The sequence below is a fragment of the Trachypithecus francoisi genome, unplaced genomic scaffold (assembly GCF_009764315.1).
Source record: "Trachypithecus francoisi isolate TF-2019V2 unplaced genomic scaffold, Tfra_2.0 Lachesis_group8, whole genome shotgun sequence".
NCBI lineage: Eukaryota > Metazoa > Chordata > Mammalia > Primates > Cercopithecidae > Trachypithecus > Trachypithecus francoisi.
This window is the reverse complement of record NW_022681473.1, coordinates 95,150,474-95,167,991: the sequence shown is the minus strand read 5'-3', so window position 1 is coordinate 95,167,991 and position 17,518 is coordinate 95,150,474. Positions and strand designations below refer to the sequence as shown.

Below are 17,518 nucleotides of genomic sequence, written 5' to 3'. Positions count from 1 at the left end.
CATGGACATAAAGATGGGAATAACAGGCACGGGGAGCTACTAGAGGGAGGAGTAAAGGAAGAGGGCAAGAACTGAAAAACTATGTACTGAGTGCTATTCTCACTGCCTAGGTGATAGGTTAAATTGTACCACAAACCTCTGCATCACATAATATACTCTTGTAACAAGCTTGCATATGTACCCCTGAAACGCAAATAAAAATTGAAATGAAAAATAAACCCAAGCCATACAAAATATTTGGTTAATTCTTATGGGAAGATGCAAGGAAACTAGTTAGATTTTACTCATTCAGGACATGTGCTTTTAGACGAGTAGAGGTAGAAAAACTGACAAATCAGAAGAGAAGGATGAATAGAAGAAGATGTGGGGCTATGGAGAGAGAAAAGGAAAAAGAAAACCAGGCTGAAGTTTCAACCCACAGAACAATATTTTGTTATTTGTACTTTTTTCCCCAGGGGAGAATCTAGAGTTCAAGACTGGAAAGCCAATTTGCTGACTACAGGGCACTTCCCAGTAATGAAACTGGAAGTTCCCAGAAGCAACTTTGTAATCTGTGATTGTTTGGACAAACTGAGGCAAGATGGTGCACTTTCGGGTTCTTCATCCCCCGCCCCCAGCTTTTCCCCCGCGCGCCAAAATGCAGCCGGCGACCCGGGAAGGTGCAGACCAACTAGGCATGCGCCAGGTGATGTCAATCCGAAGAGACCAAGAGTTACCTGGTCGCACCTGTGGAACGCCCCCTGACACGCCCGTGCCCCGCCTATTGCCCCCCCCCAGAAAAGCCGCTCTGGAGGGACGCCACGCCACGCGCGGCCTTCCTCAGTCCTCCACTCCTGTCGGGATGTCAGGACTGCAGGAACTCCATCGGAGAGCCCCACGGGGGGACTCTGTCAGCCTTCTTTGCCGAAGGCCGACAGACCTCTTCCCCACACCTTAGGTGACCAAAATAAACTTGCAGTTTTGCTCCTACACTTGCCTACTCGCTGGTTCTTTTGTGCCCGCTCTGGTGGTCTTAGAAAAACAAATCAGTTGGTGCCAAAGACCCGGGAGGAGACCCCTCCTCAGGCCTCTAAGGGTTGAGGAACCTCCTCCTGCTCCCACGCGGCAGACGGACCAGGACCTGAGACTCGCTTCCCTCACTCTCACGGCCTCTCTGGGGTAAGTGCCCTTGTCTTCTCTTTACCTCCCTTGGCCAAAATCCTGCACAGGTCCGAGGTCCATTTGGGGCCACCAAGTGGCTCGGGAGACCCGTTCAGGACGGAGACGTCTGCCTGAAGGTAATCTCCACTTTGGCTCCATGAGCCTCCAGTCTGTCTCTGCTGGTTCCAAAGGACGCTTTGAAGCCAGGCAGAGATCCACTTCCATTTCCATTGTGTCCATTGTGTAAGTAAAGAGGAAACAAACCGGAAACCCCCCAGTCCAAATTTCCAAAGAGCACCCCCTTAGGGTGCCTCCTAGCCAATTTAAAAACCTTACAGCTTGAACAAGACCTTAGGAGGAAGCGGTTAACTTTCCTTTCCACTGTGGCGTGATCGACCTCAGCAATTTCTGCCAGCGGCTAGGCAAGTGGTCCCAAATTAATTACGTACAAGGCTTTTGGGCCTTAAGCTCTCGTCCCTATACTCCTCCTTCTCTCCCCGTTCTCTCCACCCCCTCCCTTCCTGCCCAGTCTCCTCCTCCTCCCCCCATCCAGACTCCTCCTTCCTCCTCCTTATCTACTAGTAATCCACTCGGTCCCGTGCCTCCTTCGGGGCCCCCAACTGGCTGTCTTGAGTCCCCTATCTCTGCCCACACCCTCCTACAGTGTTAGCACCTTTGCGAGAGGTGGCTGGGGCGGAGGGGGTAGTCAGAGTACATGTCCCTTTTTCATTGGCCGATCTTTCCAAAATTGAGAAGCGTTTAGGTGATTTCTCAGCTAATCCCACCATCTACATAAAGGAATTTAGATACCTTTGTCAGGCCTATGACTTAACTTGGCATAACCTCCAGGTTATCCTAACCTCTACCCTCAACTGACTGAGGTTCTAACCCAATATACTCGGTTAGATCCGGCCTCCCCCACAGGGGCCACCATTTTGGCGTCTTATTTCATTTCTCAATCAGCTCCTGACATTCGTAAAAAACTTCAAAGGTAGAGGATGGTCCTCAGACACCAATACAAGACCTGGTTAAATTAGCCTTTAAGGTCTATAACTCCAGAGAGGAGACGGCAGGCTCGCCTCAAACAGAAGTTACAGCTCCTAGCAGCGGCTTTACAGCCCAGTCGTAACCCCAGGCCAGAGAGTACACACTCCGCAGACTCCAAGGCTACGAAAGGAGCCTGCTGTAAGTGCGGCAAGGCAGGACACTATGCCAACAGGTGTCCGCAAGGTCCCCGAGCCCCAACGCAGCCTTGCTATAAGTGCAAGGCGTCAGGACATTGGGCCAGTGAATGTCCTAACCCTTGTCCACCAGCAGCCCCCTGCCCTGCTTGCCAGCAGGGAGGACACTGGAAGTCTGATTGCCCCACCCTGAGAACAGGTGCTGCGTCTCCACATGACCCCCTTTCCCAGGATCCTGGGAGCTCCTTCCAGCTCCTACATCTGGACGACAACTACAACTGAAGGTGCCGAGACTCGGGGACCCCCATCACCCTCGCAGAGCCGCGGGTAACTCTCCTGGTAGTGGGTAAGACAATCAATTTTTTAATCAACAGCGAGGCTACCTATTCTGTTTTGCCGTCCTTCTCTGGACCTAGCCTTCCATCCAATATCTCTGTAGTAGGAGTAAGCGGAAAGCCATCCACTCCACAAAAACTCCACTCCTTAATTGCTGCCTGGCCAACAACTACTCTGCGCACTTGTTCCTCATTCCCAGCTAAAAAGGGCCCCTACCGAAAGCAATCAGTGGAAATCAGTTTGGCTTTCCCCTACTTGCCTCAAACTTACTAAATTTTCTTAACTATCTCATACTCCTCAACCTTGCTGGGACCTTCCTTCTGGGTTTTGCCCCTATTCCAACAAATGCTTCCATTCCTCATTCCTATACTAATACTGTGCCTTATTTTATTCTTCATCCGTACGTCCAAATGCCAACCATGGGCCCCGACCTTAACAGCGCCCCTTAACAGCAGGAAGTAGCCAGACAGACCACAGCGCCCCTTTATCACTATTACCAATAAAAGGTTGGACTGTTTGGGCGAAGGGAGGCAAGATGGTGCACTTCCGGGTTCTTCATCCCCCCGCCCCCAGCTTTTCCCGCGCGCCGAAAATGCAGCCAGCGACCCGGGAAGGTGCAGACCAACTAGGCATGCGCCAGGTGATGTCAATCCGAAGAGACCAAGATTTACCTGGTCGCACCTGCGGAACGCCCCTGACACGCCCGTGCCCCGCCTATTGCCCCCCCCACTCCTAGAAAAGCCGCTCTGGAGGGACGCCACGCCACGCGCGGCCTTCCTCAGTCCTCCACTCCTGTCGGGATGTCAGGACTGCAGGAACTCCCTCCGAGAGCCCCACGGGGGGACTCTGTCGGCCTTCTTTGCCGGAGGCCGACAGACCTCTTCCCCACACCTTAGGTGACCAAAATAAACTTGCAGTTTTGCTCCTACACTTGCCTACTCGCTGGTTCTTTTGTGCCCGCTCTGGTGGTCTTAGAAAAACAAATCAGTGATCATATGTTCCCACTCCCTGCAATAAGGAAATACCTGGTGTCTTTTAATTCTGAGTCCGAGTCACTTTCCAGTGCTCTACGAAGAGACAGAGGCTGTTAGCTATGGCTGGTGAGTCTGGGGTCCTTTTCTGACTAGCAGCTGGGGACTCAGGTCTTAGAAAAACCTTGATTTGTTGCTGTGTGACAGGCAGAAATACCAAAAGGAAAATCAACAATAGTGTGCATACTGAATCTTTCTCTTATTGGTGGTATGTAGTTTGAATCATGAGACGCTGTGTTAGAGACACTGAAGAAGATGTTCTCTAGATGTTTTCAAGCCAGAAAAAAAACTAATTCCTTTCCTCCAGCTTCTGTTAATCAAAGAGAGGGTAAGGGAAGACAGTAAATTATTTGTGTGAGAAAACTCCAGAAATTTCTAAATGCGCTCTGAAATCTTCTCTGCTTCCTTTTGATTCCAAATTAATCCTCCAGACTAGGAACCTTCTCCCCATAATCAGATCTGAGAGCCTCTGTGTTCTTAACGTGTAGTCATCTCTTATCTTGAATTACGTTATTGGTCTGTTTAATGTGATTACATTTTCTCCACGTTTCTGTGTAGTTATGGTACTAACTATTATAACGTAATATTTCTTAGGTTGCTATCATAGACTTTTAACTGGCTTCCCACTCCCAAAAACTTAACCCTTCAGTCCATACTGTACACTAATTTCAGGCCAATTGGCTTACACACAGAAGCTGAAAAAGCCTATGAGTTGGAGTCTTGGGCTACTTAAGCAGATACTATTCCAGCAGGTCATGTTGCTTCTTTGGCTTCATTCTCCTCATTGGAAAAAGGAAGAAACTGGAATAGATCGGTGTTTTCTAAACCTTATAACATATATGAATAATCTGTAGTCACATTTAAAAATCAGATTACCACCGCCTTCCCAACCCTGAATAGCTCAATCTTTACAGTCTATAGACATTTATTAACCTTTAAAGATCTGCTGACAATTCTTATGAAGCTAGCCTGGCATAGGTTCTTCTGCAGGTTAGCATTATTAGCACAGTTGGTGTCAGTTAAATCTCACCTCTCCTATGCTAGGGATCTATTAATGTAATTTTCTTACTCAGCAGCATACATTGACTCCCTATTGCCTTTTAAAAAATATCTAAGCTTTCAGATAGGTGTTTCTGTCTTTCAAAATATACTTATTCATTTTTCCAGTAATCACTCTGAGGCACGATTTTTAAGTTCATAAGAAAAAAAAACAAATATTGACTGTATTTTACTTCACTTGTACTTCCTTGCTGTTGAGTTTCTTTCTTCCTTTGATTCTCCCGTAGCTTAATTATCTCCAAGGTTTACATCTCACCTCATAACATTTAACTGAAACTCCTAAAATGCAGGAATTGCTCGCTTTTAAAATTTTTTTGTGTATTTGATGATATTAAAAAGCAGTTGGCCAGGGAGGAGTAAGTCAAATTCATAGCCATGGCTACCTCTTGGACCGGGCAGGCTGACTTTACTGGTCATAGCCTGGAGTCAGGAGAATCATTAAATAATAGATAGGAGAAATTGAAGGGTGCTAATCAAAAACAAGCTAAGTGGGTCAATAATTATAAATAACCATATGTAGTTGGTCTTTGTTAACTAAAACTAGTGAAAAACAGTACCCTATGTAAAATGTGTAAGAACATCACATCACTTTGCCCAGGACCAAAACTGCTCTCGATGAATTTGGCCTCTAAATTATTCCATTCGTTTTTGTTATCACTGCAACTTCAATTCAGTGATTATTAAGATAACAAAAAATAATAAAAACTGTTTTTTAAAAATAATCCTGTGTGATAGGTATCTCATGCACTCTCTCTGACTGAATGTTTACAAAAGTCAGTTAAGTCTGTGCTATTATTGCCATTTTATAGTTGAGGAAGATGTCTAGAAAAGGGCTATGAAATTTTCTTTTGGTCTAATGTCTCTTGAGAACAGTGACTCTAGGCTGGCCTGACTCTTAAACTCGACACTCTAACATTGTGTCAATTTTCTGCAAACAAACATCTTCAGATGGGGGCCGTATCTCTGATCATGCCCACTTCAGTCCTGGCTGCATACTTCAATACTTTCTAAAGCCCAGCTCTCCCAGCTTCCTGATTACTTTAGACACCCTGAAATCTTTGTGTTTCTTCCCACACTGCTCTCTGTTAGGAGACCAGCCCTCACTTGTCCAAGGGGCAAATTCCTCCTAGTCTTTCAGGTCTCTGTGCCAAGCCCTCCCTTCTCTGGACAGCTATCTTCTACCTGAGACACAATGTGCTCATGCTTTTTTTTGAGCATCTGCTCATTATTTAAACTCTTACAATATTTTTCATTTTACTTATTTGCGTATCTATCTTTCCACTTGACTGTAAGCTTGAACGTGTAAGAATATTTCCTCAAAATGGTACTCTCACCACTAGTGGAGTATTTTTAACAAACTTTTGCTCACTAAATTTTCCAGAATGAATATGCATTTCTTCTGCTTGAAACTTCCAGTGCGTGCTTATTGTCTATTAAATCAAACTTACTTACTTTTTATTAAATATTCTTCAAGAGTTGGACCATACCTAAAATTTATTCATTTGTTTCTACATTCACTCAACTAGTGATTCAGTCGATAATTATTAGACTTCCCTTGAATGCCAGAAGTAGTGCAGGCCTAGCTTATGGTCACCTGCCCTCACAGAGCATAAAATCTAATGGTGGATGCTGAGAATTAGGCTGGAAATCACAAAGGTAGAAAAGTATGCTACCCTAAAGAGAAACAAGGTGCCCTAGGGACATGTACCTCTGACATTGTCTCCCCTCAGAGAATCAGAGGATTGCCTGAAAAAAAAAATGTCATTTGGTCTTAGACTTGGAGAATAAACAGAAAGCATAGGAGAATAGGAAGCAAGGAGAAGGTAGGAGACTGGACCAGACATTAAAAGAGGAGCAGAATATTTTAATTGTAATGAGCAAGGTGGGGACAGTATCAGAAGATGAGGCTGAAGGAGAAGGCCTAGGTTAGAATAAGCTGAGAGGTTTCATGGCCAAATCTAGATATTGGAACACTCTTCATTGTGAATAATAGAATAGAAGGGACAAAAAGAAGGTTTATAAGGTTCTTGGTGTGATTAAGAAAGAAAGGGTGTTGGCCTGAATAGAAGTAATGAACAATTAGAATTAAGAGTAGTGGTCAGATTCTGAAAATGTTTAGTAAATAAAATCAATGCAGTGTGAACTGAGTTGGGGAATAAGACATAAAGAAGGCAGAAGAAGTTTAATATCATAACGTTTTGCTGCCTTCCTGCACTTGGAAGTTAGGTATTATTTTTTACTATATGGAGGAGAAAATGAAGGATGGAAATAGAAGAAAATTAGCAGTTCAATTTTAAAAGTTCAATTGAATGAGGTTGTGGATAATTTTAAGTGATGTCTCATTGTTGGACATATGGGTTTCCATACGGGATCCACATCTGGGCTGATCTATAAATTTGAGTAATTTATTTATTATTTTAAACTTATAATTGATGTTATGAGAATTTATAGATTATGAAAAGAGGATCTCAAGTCAAACGTCTTGAATTGTTTTTTATGAAAATTATTTTATTTATTTAATTGGAAAATAAATATTTTATATACTTATGTACAAAATGATGTTTGAAATATATATTGTAGAATCCCTAAAGAGCTAAATAACATATGCATTACCTCATATGCTTATCTTTTTTTGTTATCACAGCACTTAAAATTTACACTGTCAAACAATTTTCAAGAATACATCACTAACTATAGTCACTATGCAGTGCAATAGATTTCTTAAACTTATTTCTCTTATCTAATTGAAATGTTGTTTCCTTTGATCAACATCTCCCCAAACTTCCTGTCTTCTCCTAATCACCACCATTCTACCTTCTGCTTTTATGAGTTTAACTTTTTTAGAGTCTACACATCAGTGAGATCATATAGTATTTGTTTTTTGGTGCCCATCTTGGCTTATTTTATTTAATATAATAATATCCACGTTCATCAATGTTGTCACAAATGACAGGATTTCTTTCGTTTCTCTAAAGCTGAATACTGTTGCATTACGATATTTTCTCCATCCATTCATCCATCTACAGATACTTAGGTTGATTTTATATCTTGCCTATTGTGAATAATGCTGCAATTACAATGGAAGTGTATATGTCTTTTCAACATACTTAATGTTTAAAATACATACTAAATATTTGGATTGCTACATCAGTTTTAACATTTTTAATTCATTTTAATTTTTAACTTTTTGAGGAGCTTCCTACTGTTTTTCATTATGACTGTACTAATTTATATTTTCACCAACAGTGTACTAGAGTTCCTTTTTCTCTACGTCATTTCCAACACTTGTTATCTTTTTTTTATATATATAATATCGATTGTAATCATTCTAGCAGGTGTGAGGCAATATCTCATTGTGGTATTAATCTCCCTGATGATCAGAGATGTTGAGCATTTTGTATATACCTGTTGTCCATTTATGCATCTTCATTTGAAAAATGTCTATTTTGGTCCTTGGCTCATTTTGTAATATTTATTTTCTTCCTATTGAATTGTGTTTCTTATATATTTTGAATATTAATATCTTATCAGATATATGGATTCAAATATTTACTCCTATTCTGTTGGTTGTCTCTTCACACTGTTGTTTCCTTGGCTTTGCAAAAGCTTTTTAGTGTGATGTAATCTCATATCTTAATTTTGCTTTCTTTTCCCATGTTTTTGGTGTTACATCCAAAAATCATTGTCTATACCAATGTCATTAAGCTTTCCCATGTTTTTGTGTAGTAATTTCATAGTTTCAATTATTAGGCTTATGTGTCTAATCCATTTTGAGTTGATTTTTGTATGTGATGACAGATAAGGGCCCAATTTCATTCTTCTGCTCTTGGATATTTAATTTTCCCAACATCATTTATTGAAGAAAATGTCCTTAGCCTATTGTGTGTTCTTGAAACTTTGTCAAAAATAAATTTACTGTAAATAACTGGGTTTATTTCTGGCCTTTTTGTTCTATTCCATTGCTCTCTGTGTTTGTTTATATGCCAGTACTATGTTTGATTATTATAGCTTTGCACTGTGTTTTAAAGTCAGGTTGTGTGCTGCCTCCAGTTTTGTTCTTTACTCAAGAATGCTTTAGCTATTTGAATTTTTTCATAATTCCATATAAATTTTAAGGATGATTTTTCTATTTCTGTAAAAAATGCCTTTGGAGGTTTAATAGGAATTGTATTGAATTCATAGATTTCTTGGGTAGTATAGACATAATAATATTTTCCAATTCATGAACACAGGGTATTTTTCCATTTTTGTGAATCTCATTCAGTTTCTTCTGGCAATGTTTTATAGTTATGAGTATATACGTCTTTAACTTTTTGGTTACATTTATTCCTTATTATTTCATGAAATTTTTTTATAGCCATTATAAATGAGGTTTTTATTATCAAATTTTTTAGTTTGTTGTTATTATAAAAATGATACTAATTTTTGCATGTTGTTTTTGTATCCTTCAACCTTACTGCATTTGTGTATTAGTTCTAACAGATTTTTGGTGGAGCATTTAGGGTTTTCTTAATATATGTAAGATCATGTCATTCATAAACAGGACACATTAACTTCTTCCTCTCCTATTTTGATGTCTTTAAATTCTTTCTGTTAATTCTTCTGGTTAGGATTTCTAGAATAGAAGTGGTGAAAATGTGTACATTTGTCCTCTTTCTAATCTTTGAAGAAAAGTTTTTATCTTTTCACCACTGAGTATGATGCTAGCTGTGTGTTTGTCATATGTGGCATTTATTGTGTTGTAAACCTCTTTAGGTTAATTGCTTATCATATTTCTCTACATATTCATTCAGTCAATACTATATTAGTTTACTAAGCATGGAAATAAGTTAAACAGAACTTCAGAACTCAGACAAGACATTCCATAAACTAACCTGCATACTCTTTGCAAATCTTCACATTCTCTGTTCCGACACCTACCTAGCATTTAAAACCAACGTTTTTGTCTTGTCTTCTAAGAAGCCTCTGTAAACTCTCCTCCTGGAATTTTCTCATCTTTTCTGAATTCCTTAAGCATCTTATCTGTGTTCTCTTAAGAAGCTCTTCATCAACTGTCATGTAATGTAGTTTGATGACTTAAGAGTTGGGGCTCTGGATTCTGAAAACTTGTACTTCTGTTCCTACTCCGGAGTTACTATATACTTTGTTTTCTTTCCACAAGATTACACTCAATTTCTTAAGTAACTTATCTGTATATGTTTCCTTTTCCATATAAAAGAGGTTAATATACATTTTGCATGGGGTTTTTGTGAAATTTCAGTAAAGCACTTGACCTCACGGGAGTTCAACATATATTAACTATTATTACTGAAAGCCTGTCATGGTTAACTCTATGGAATGTCGTGTAAAAGTAGGATTTGAACCCTAATTCATGTGATTTAGGGCAACCTATTATTTAAATGATTTATAAAATTGATAAAATAATACATATTCTACTGGTCTATTGTGAGAGTCCAGTATACTACTATTTGTAAGGTACTTAGAAGAGAGATTTAGAAATAACAATGATAATTACTGATGTGATATAATAATAATAATGATAATTACTGATTTATTGTTTCAGCATAATAATGATAATTTCTGATTTATGAGTCTAATAATGATAATTACTGATTTATGAAATCATTTTAATAATGATAATTACTGATACTATTAATGGTGATAATTACTCATATGATATAATGATAATGATGATTGTCATTGCTTTATATGAATTCATTTTCAATCACAAAAATACATAGGAGATGTTACATTTATTATATGCTATTAGGTAACTTTTTCTCCTATTTTGTAACTTTCGTATGTCTTTCTAATAATGGTTGGTTCATTATTGACATATGAACTCAAGATAACCTGGAAAATGAGTCTGGTGCTTCTGGGCCAAAATTTTGTTCAACGTCCTGACATGTTTTCTTTAGAAAATGTATTTTGTGTGAAAGCTATCCTTATATCTAGATGAACTACATAACAATCTTCTTAGAGTTAACTGAGAAGAGAGGAGATATCTGGCTTTTCCACATACAATCTGCTTAAATCATATCTCTTGTATTGAAATAAATGATTTATTACTTTGATATATATGTATATATCATACATATATAAGTGTGTGTGTGTGTGTGTGTGTGTGTGTGTGTGTGTGTATGTATATATATATATTTCCTGGTAAAAATTTGAATTATGCCAAGGAGTAATACACTAACTCAGTGTCATATTAATCTGCCATAATATTTGTTAAATATTTTCAACTCTAAATTTTGGTTTGAAAAAAGACGCTAAAGAATTAGGTATCTAGATGCATTTACCCGCTGAATGATTAAGTTGGATGTTTACTTATGTATTCAGCAAGCAGATTAAGTACTTTTAAGCATTTTGAGCAGAAAATTCTTAATTAGCACTATTGGGTATAGCTTGTGTGTTAAAAAATGCAAAATCAAAGATATAGTTATTTCACCAAGGAAGCTAAATACAGAGAAAAGGAAAGATCCTACAGTCTAGTAGGAATAATATACAATCTAGACAAGAGAAAGGACTGTCCTGGATGCACACATTTCAGGTAGATCATCATGAGCTTTGAGCAAGAGAAAGAGAAATCTGAATACAGTGGATGATCAGGAAATTAGCCTTAGGCCCAATGCCGCAGAAAGGAAAAGGACAAGCTATAAAAACCAAACTTAAATGGCAATGAATTGTTAAACACAGCCTGGTAGGAATTTGATGGGCCAGAGAATGCTACAGGTACAAAGAAATAGTGAGTATTTGTTGAAGACATGGTAAGACAGAAGGTATTTTCAAGGGTGTTTCACATACAGAGTTTTGTCTAAAGCAAGGGCAAAACTCTTTAAGCTATGCCCATATTTGAAGGAGTCTTTATATTCTTGACAGAAAACAGCTGCAAAAAAAAAACGCCATAAGAATTTAGAAGCTCTGTTGAAATGTGTCCTTCGGAGTACATCAGGTAACTTGGTGAAAAAAAGATTTCCCAAATTGAAGGAAGAGGAAAAGAAAAAATATCATGATGCCAAAATTGAAGACAGTCCTCTCGTGACAAACCACATGCTAAAGAACAACGCGGCTGGACAAACGTCTGTGCAGACCCTACCTACTACGAATCAAAAGTCGACCAGTGTAAAAAGTAAGACTGGATATTTTACAATGGATATCTTCAATGTTTTAGAATTTATTCAATTCTAAGACCCATGCAGTGACTTCTGTGATCCCCCTATACTTCCTTTATGAAACTATCATTTTCACTAAACCTATAATTTTTCTTTCAGAGACTACCTTGTCTTTTGTGGGGTGGGATCCAGTTTCCAATTGGCTAGAAGGCTGAGTCCTTGGGTTCAGACTGTGCATGGAAATAATTAATAGTAGAGGATTGTAGTAAGACATACTCAAACCTAAACCTAGATTCTGTCATTAATAATCTATGTGGCTTTCTGCATGTATCTTAACTTCTCTTGCTCCCAAATCATCAGTCTTACTACCTATGAAATGAGGACAATTTCAGTACTTTCTCACAAGACTGTGGAAGGTTAGAAACATTGTGCTGGTAGGCATCAACATGCCAGCAACTCCCAAGATGTTAGCTGTCATCCAGAACTCTCCTCTGAGCTCCAGACTCATTTAGCTCTAGATGCATTTTCAGCAATTCTGCTCCAGTGCTTCATTGGCTTTATTAAACTAATTTTTACCTAAGAATTAAACACTTTTTCTTCTAAACTAATTTTTTCCAACTTTAACCCCTTTCCATTTTAGTAAAAGAAACTAATATATATCAAATTTCTCCCACCAGAATGCAACTGGTTGCTTTACCAATGACTGGCAGTAATTAGTAGAGGGACAGGCACAACAATTTATCACTGATATCTGTATTTTCCAACAAAATTTCAAATTAAGCTAAGGTGTAGTGATTAACCTGATGTCACATAAATTCACCATGCTAGATTGGTTGTCCTATTATTTTCAATTTCAAATTTTGGTTGAGGAAAAGATGCTAAAAAATTAGGACTGTAGATGCAGTCATCCATTTGTTCATTAAGTCATGTATTCAGCAAGCATGCTAAGTACTATTAAGCGTTTTGAGCACAAAGATGTTAATGAGCACAAAGATGTGGGTATAGGATGTGTGCTAAAAATACAAATTAAAAGGTATAGTGTTTTCCCCAAGGAAACTAAATACAACAAAGAGGTAAGATTGTATAGTTTAGTAGTATTTACAGTCTAGACAAGAGCATGGACTGTCCTGGGAGTGTGCCTTTCAGGTAAATCAACATCATCATGAACTGGGAACAAGAGAAAGAGAAATATGAAAACAGCAGGTGACCAGGAAGTTAGCATTATGCCCAATGCCACAGAAGGGAGAAGAAAAGCTATAAAAACAAAGTTAAGAGGAAATGAATTGCTAAGTACAGTCTGGTATGAATTTGATGAGTGAGAGAACTCTACAGGTGCAAAAATAAGGGTGTGTTATTCGTTGGGGACATGGTAAAATAGAATGTATTTTCAGAAGAGTTTCATATTACAGAGTTATGTCTTAGGTGAGGGCAGAACTCTTTAAGCTGTGCCCATAGTTAAAGGAGTCTTTCTCTTTCTGACAGAAGACAATCGCAAAAAAGAAACACTTAAGGTGTTGGAATACCTGGGCAAAGATATGCTTCATGGTGTTTTTAATTATTTGGCAAAACACAATGTTCTGACATTGAAGGAAGAGGAAAAGAAAAAATATTACGATGCCAAAATTGAAGACAAGGCCCTGATCTTGGTAGACTCTATGCGAAAGAATCGCGTGGCTCATCAAAGGTTTACCCAAACCCTTCTCAATATGGACCACAGGATCACCAGTATAAAACGTAAGGCTGCATCTAACACAATAAGTATGTTAAATTTTCCAGAATATATTCAACTCCAAGGCCCATGCAGTGTTATCTGTGATCCTCCTACACTTTCATTTCTAAACTCTCATTTTCAGTAAACATGTCATCGCCCTGTTAGAGACCACCTTGTCTTTTATGGAATGGAAACAAATTTCCAATTAGCCAAAAATCTGTGTCCTTGTGTTTAGACTGTGCACAGAAATAGTTAATAGGGGAGATTTTTTAGTAGGAGATACTTAAACCTAAACTTAGATTCTGTCACATGTGAACTATGCAGCTTCAGGCAAGTTTCTTAACCTTCCATTCTCCCTAGTCATCAGTCTTAACCACCTGTGAAATGTGGACAATTTTCGTACTTTCTTTCTTTCTTTTTTTTTGTTTTAATGTTTATTGGTAGAAACAGATCTTCAATGCGTACTTTGTGTTTATATAAACTCTACATTCTCTTAAAGGTTTTTGTTTTGTTTTCATTGGAGATTTTTAGCCTCCAAGTAAACTTAACGTAGCATCTATTCATCTGAGTCTTTATAGACTTTTTTTAAGATTTTAAAACTAGATTTGAGAAACCATGCATATTCTATACCTTATTTAATAATCCAAAGAATTGTTTGCACTTTCAAAAAAGTTACAAAAAGGCTGAACACAAGTTAAATAACCTATATGGATCTAAATTTTCCATTTCTGAATACTTTTTCAGTATTATATATTGCTTGCTGTCTAATAAGTTAGATTGTCAGAGACGCGTCAGTAAATTATCTCTATTTTAAAATTATATCTGAATCTCCTTTCTCTGAGATGATCTTGCCAATATTAAACATTGTGCCATATGCAGTATTAGCCCAAAAGCTTAAATAAGAACCAAACTTGTAGACTGAATACTTTAACCTTAAAATTACATACCTATATATACACCTATGGTATGCTGCATATTAAATTTAACATTTCAAGTAACACATAAAGCAAACATTCAGCCAAATACTCTTTCATGAAAAGATACTGTCCTTAAAATAAAAAGTTAATGAAAAGCTTATTTAGACACAAATGTCTAGACATAAGTACTAAGCCTATGAAACTTGAAACTAAAGTCTGCTATACTATTAAGAAAAAAAGATTCATTCTTAACCTACTGAATTGCGCAGATACAAAAGTGCTTAGCATGACAAAATTACCAAAAATAAAACATTTTAGAGGTTATTTGGTTCTAGCAATATTAACTATTCTGTATTTCTGGATAATTTAACATTTGTATTTTAAATTTTATATAAATTTCTTTTTAAGTTTAAAAAAGCACACAAAAAATAGTTCAAACTATATATAATCTGTTATTTTTCATCCTGGTTAGCTTATCACAAATAACTCAGCAAAACAATACTTGAACATTCAGTTCTACTAAAAAACAATATTTGAGTAAATCCCACTTTACCCATTGTTTGCTATGTTGGACCCTAAAACAGGCTGCCGACAGATCGGACAAGTGCAATTCTCTGAGAGCCATCGGTCAATACAGTGAATGTGAAATTCATGCATGCAAGGTAATCGCCTGAGCTTGTTTCCAGTTACGTAGTCACTGATACAAACACTACAGATTTTACCTAGTTCACTATCAATACTGTTATGCTCATAGTGCCGGGTGGAAAGATTGTCAATCTGCTCTTTGGTTAAACCACGTATTCGATCATCATCATCACCTTCATTTAGTAAAAAAAAGTGAGCAAGGCGAAGAATAGGTAGTGTTCCAGTTTCAACTAAATTGTTTGAATTTCGCAACTGCCTGCCACCCCTATTGTCACTGTTTCCAGTATGAGGCTGGGTGGTCTCGTTTTCACCATGCCTTTCAGTGCTGACTCCTTGGGCCTGCCTGCCTTGAGAGGAACCTTCCCTGTGCTGGCTCCTGTTGTTAACTGTACCTAAGTTACTTAGTTCTGAGTGCATCTCTGGTAAATGCTGGCCATTTCTCTGAAGCTCTGACTCAGATTCAGCCTCCATTAGAGAACTCAGTTCTCCAAACCCAGTCATGATCTGCCTTAAAATTGACCGAAGAGCCACTGATGATGGCTCAACAAGCTCATTCTCAGAAATCCTACGAAGAGGAACTGTTATGGTACTAACATAGGTTCGAATACCTGACCGCTCTAAACGAGAAATGGTTCGGCGAAAGCCCCCACTATTGCTTTCAATAGTGACTGTATTTTCTGCTAGCCCTACTCTGGATGGAGTTCTATTTGCAATACTATCCCGATCTCTATTTTCTCCAGGACGGATCCTTCTCACTTGAAGGTCCAGTGTGATTGTTGGATGTCGTCGTACAGCAGTTGAGGATCTGCTGGATTCTTCTCCTTCTTCTACTGTTATTCTTGACACAAGCCTTGAATTAGAGAATGGGGTATATGCAGTACCTCTGCGTTCTCGTTCTCTATCTGGCTCTAAAAAGACTCGAGTTCTACCTCTCCTTCTAACAGATCTTCTGGTGGTTTGCTGTACTGGTCTACTTTCCCTTTGGGAACTATGATAAACAGTGCCACTCTGTCTCTGAATTGGTGAACGGCTTCGACTACTGAAAGTAGATCGTAATCTTATTGGCTCTAATCTTTGGTTTGTATTCCTCACTGTAACATTACTTCTAGCCCCATTTTCCCAAACATGTGCTGCTCCAAACCGTTGCCCCTCCCTTTGCCTGAGTTCACTACCACCTGATTGGTTTGTGTGACTACTGCTATTAGTGTGTGAGGCGTTAGTTCGAGGAATGCCAGCTGCTCCCCCAGTTCCAGTTCTTAACCTTCCCGGTGTTGAGAAAGATCCTTCAGCTGGATTTTGCCCCCTTGAAGCAAGCCTAGTCCTTGGAATGTTGGAACTACTACCACTGAAATTCACTGAGGTTTGGCTTCTTGTTCGCCTAGCCACAGGACTAGTGGACCTTTGTTGCCTATTTGCAGTATGAGCTCTGTTCCTATCTGAAAGTGGAATGTCTGTATAATCTTCTCCATGAATTTCAAATCCTCTATTTTCATGATTTATGTGGATTTCCAAACTAAACCGAAATTCTCCACTGTTCGGGTTTGTTCGACTCACAGCTCTCCAAGTTTGGTTCCCATTTTGTCCACTTCGAGTTGCATTTCCTGTGCGCCGAAAGGTATTCAACCATTCTAGAAGAGAATCTTCATGTGAACTTTCTCTAGGGACTTTTGAGTCTCTGTAATTCGTTCCATTTCTCAAGTCAGGCTGAGATGCTAGCTGTTCCTTGACGCCATCTAACCGCTGTTGCAGTTCTTCTGATGTTATTTCTCCAGGGGTGCCTAAAAGGTTATGGTCTCTCATAAGCCGATAATCTTCATCATTGAGGTCATTAATAAACTGATAATAGGCCTCTTCTCTGTGGAGACGCTCTTGCTGCCATCTTCTCTCATTTTCATGATGATTATGGTCTTGAGATAAGGTTTCTTCACTGCCACCATCTGATCTAGATCTAGACTGATTCGTCCTGAGATTCCTGGCTTTCTTATTTTCCTTTCAACATGCTTTTAACATATGCCATGGTATCCATCCTTCAATTGTTTGTGCCTTTTTTGAGAGTGGCCCATCTCTTCCCAAACGAGCCTCAAGTAACGCTTCCCTTAGCGACCTAGATTCCCACAGGGAAGCCAATTTTCGTACTTTCTCACTAGACTGTCTACAGCTAGAAACATTGTAATGCCAGGCACCACATGCCAACAACTTCCAAGATATTAGCTCTCATAACTCTCTCATCTGAGCTCCAGACTCATTTAGCTCTAGTGGCATATTCAACAATTCTGCTCCAGTGTTTCACTGGCATCACAAAATGAATACAGCTAAAATTAAACGCTTTGTTTTCCAGAATAAACGTGCTCCACTTTTAACCCTTTTCCGCTTCAGTGAAATG

At 38.8% G+C, this 17,518-nt stretch overlaps 2 protein-coding genes across 2 annotated transcripts in view; one reads left to right on the top strand and one right to left on the bottom strand.

The window, feature by feature from the left end:
- The window catches only part of CASP5 (caspase 5), a 74,530-nt gene that overhangs the window by 38,153 nt on the left and 18,859 nt on the right, over positions 1 to 17,518 (top strand). The window contains 2 exon segments of the mRNA XM_033205347.1: positions 11,630 to 11,879; positions 13,345 to 13,596. Of these exon segments, the coding sequence (XP_033061238.1) occupies positions 11,801 to 11,879; positions 13,345 to 13,596 (331 nt within the window). The 5' untranslated portion in view covers positions 11,630 to 11,800.
- On the bottom strand, positions 13,989 to 17,160 carry LOC117080356 (E3 ubiquitin-protein ligase RNF6-like). Its single transcript, XM_033205345.1, is given in 1 exon segment — positions 13,989 to 17,160. A coding segment is annotated over 1 exon segment (2,106 nt). The 5' UTR covers positions 17,146 to 17,160; the 3' UTR covers positions 13,989 to 15,039.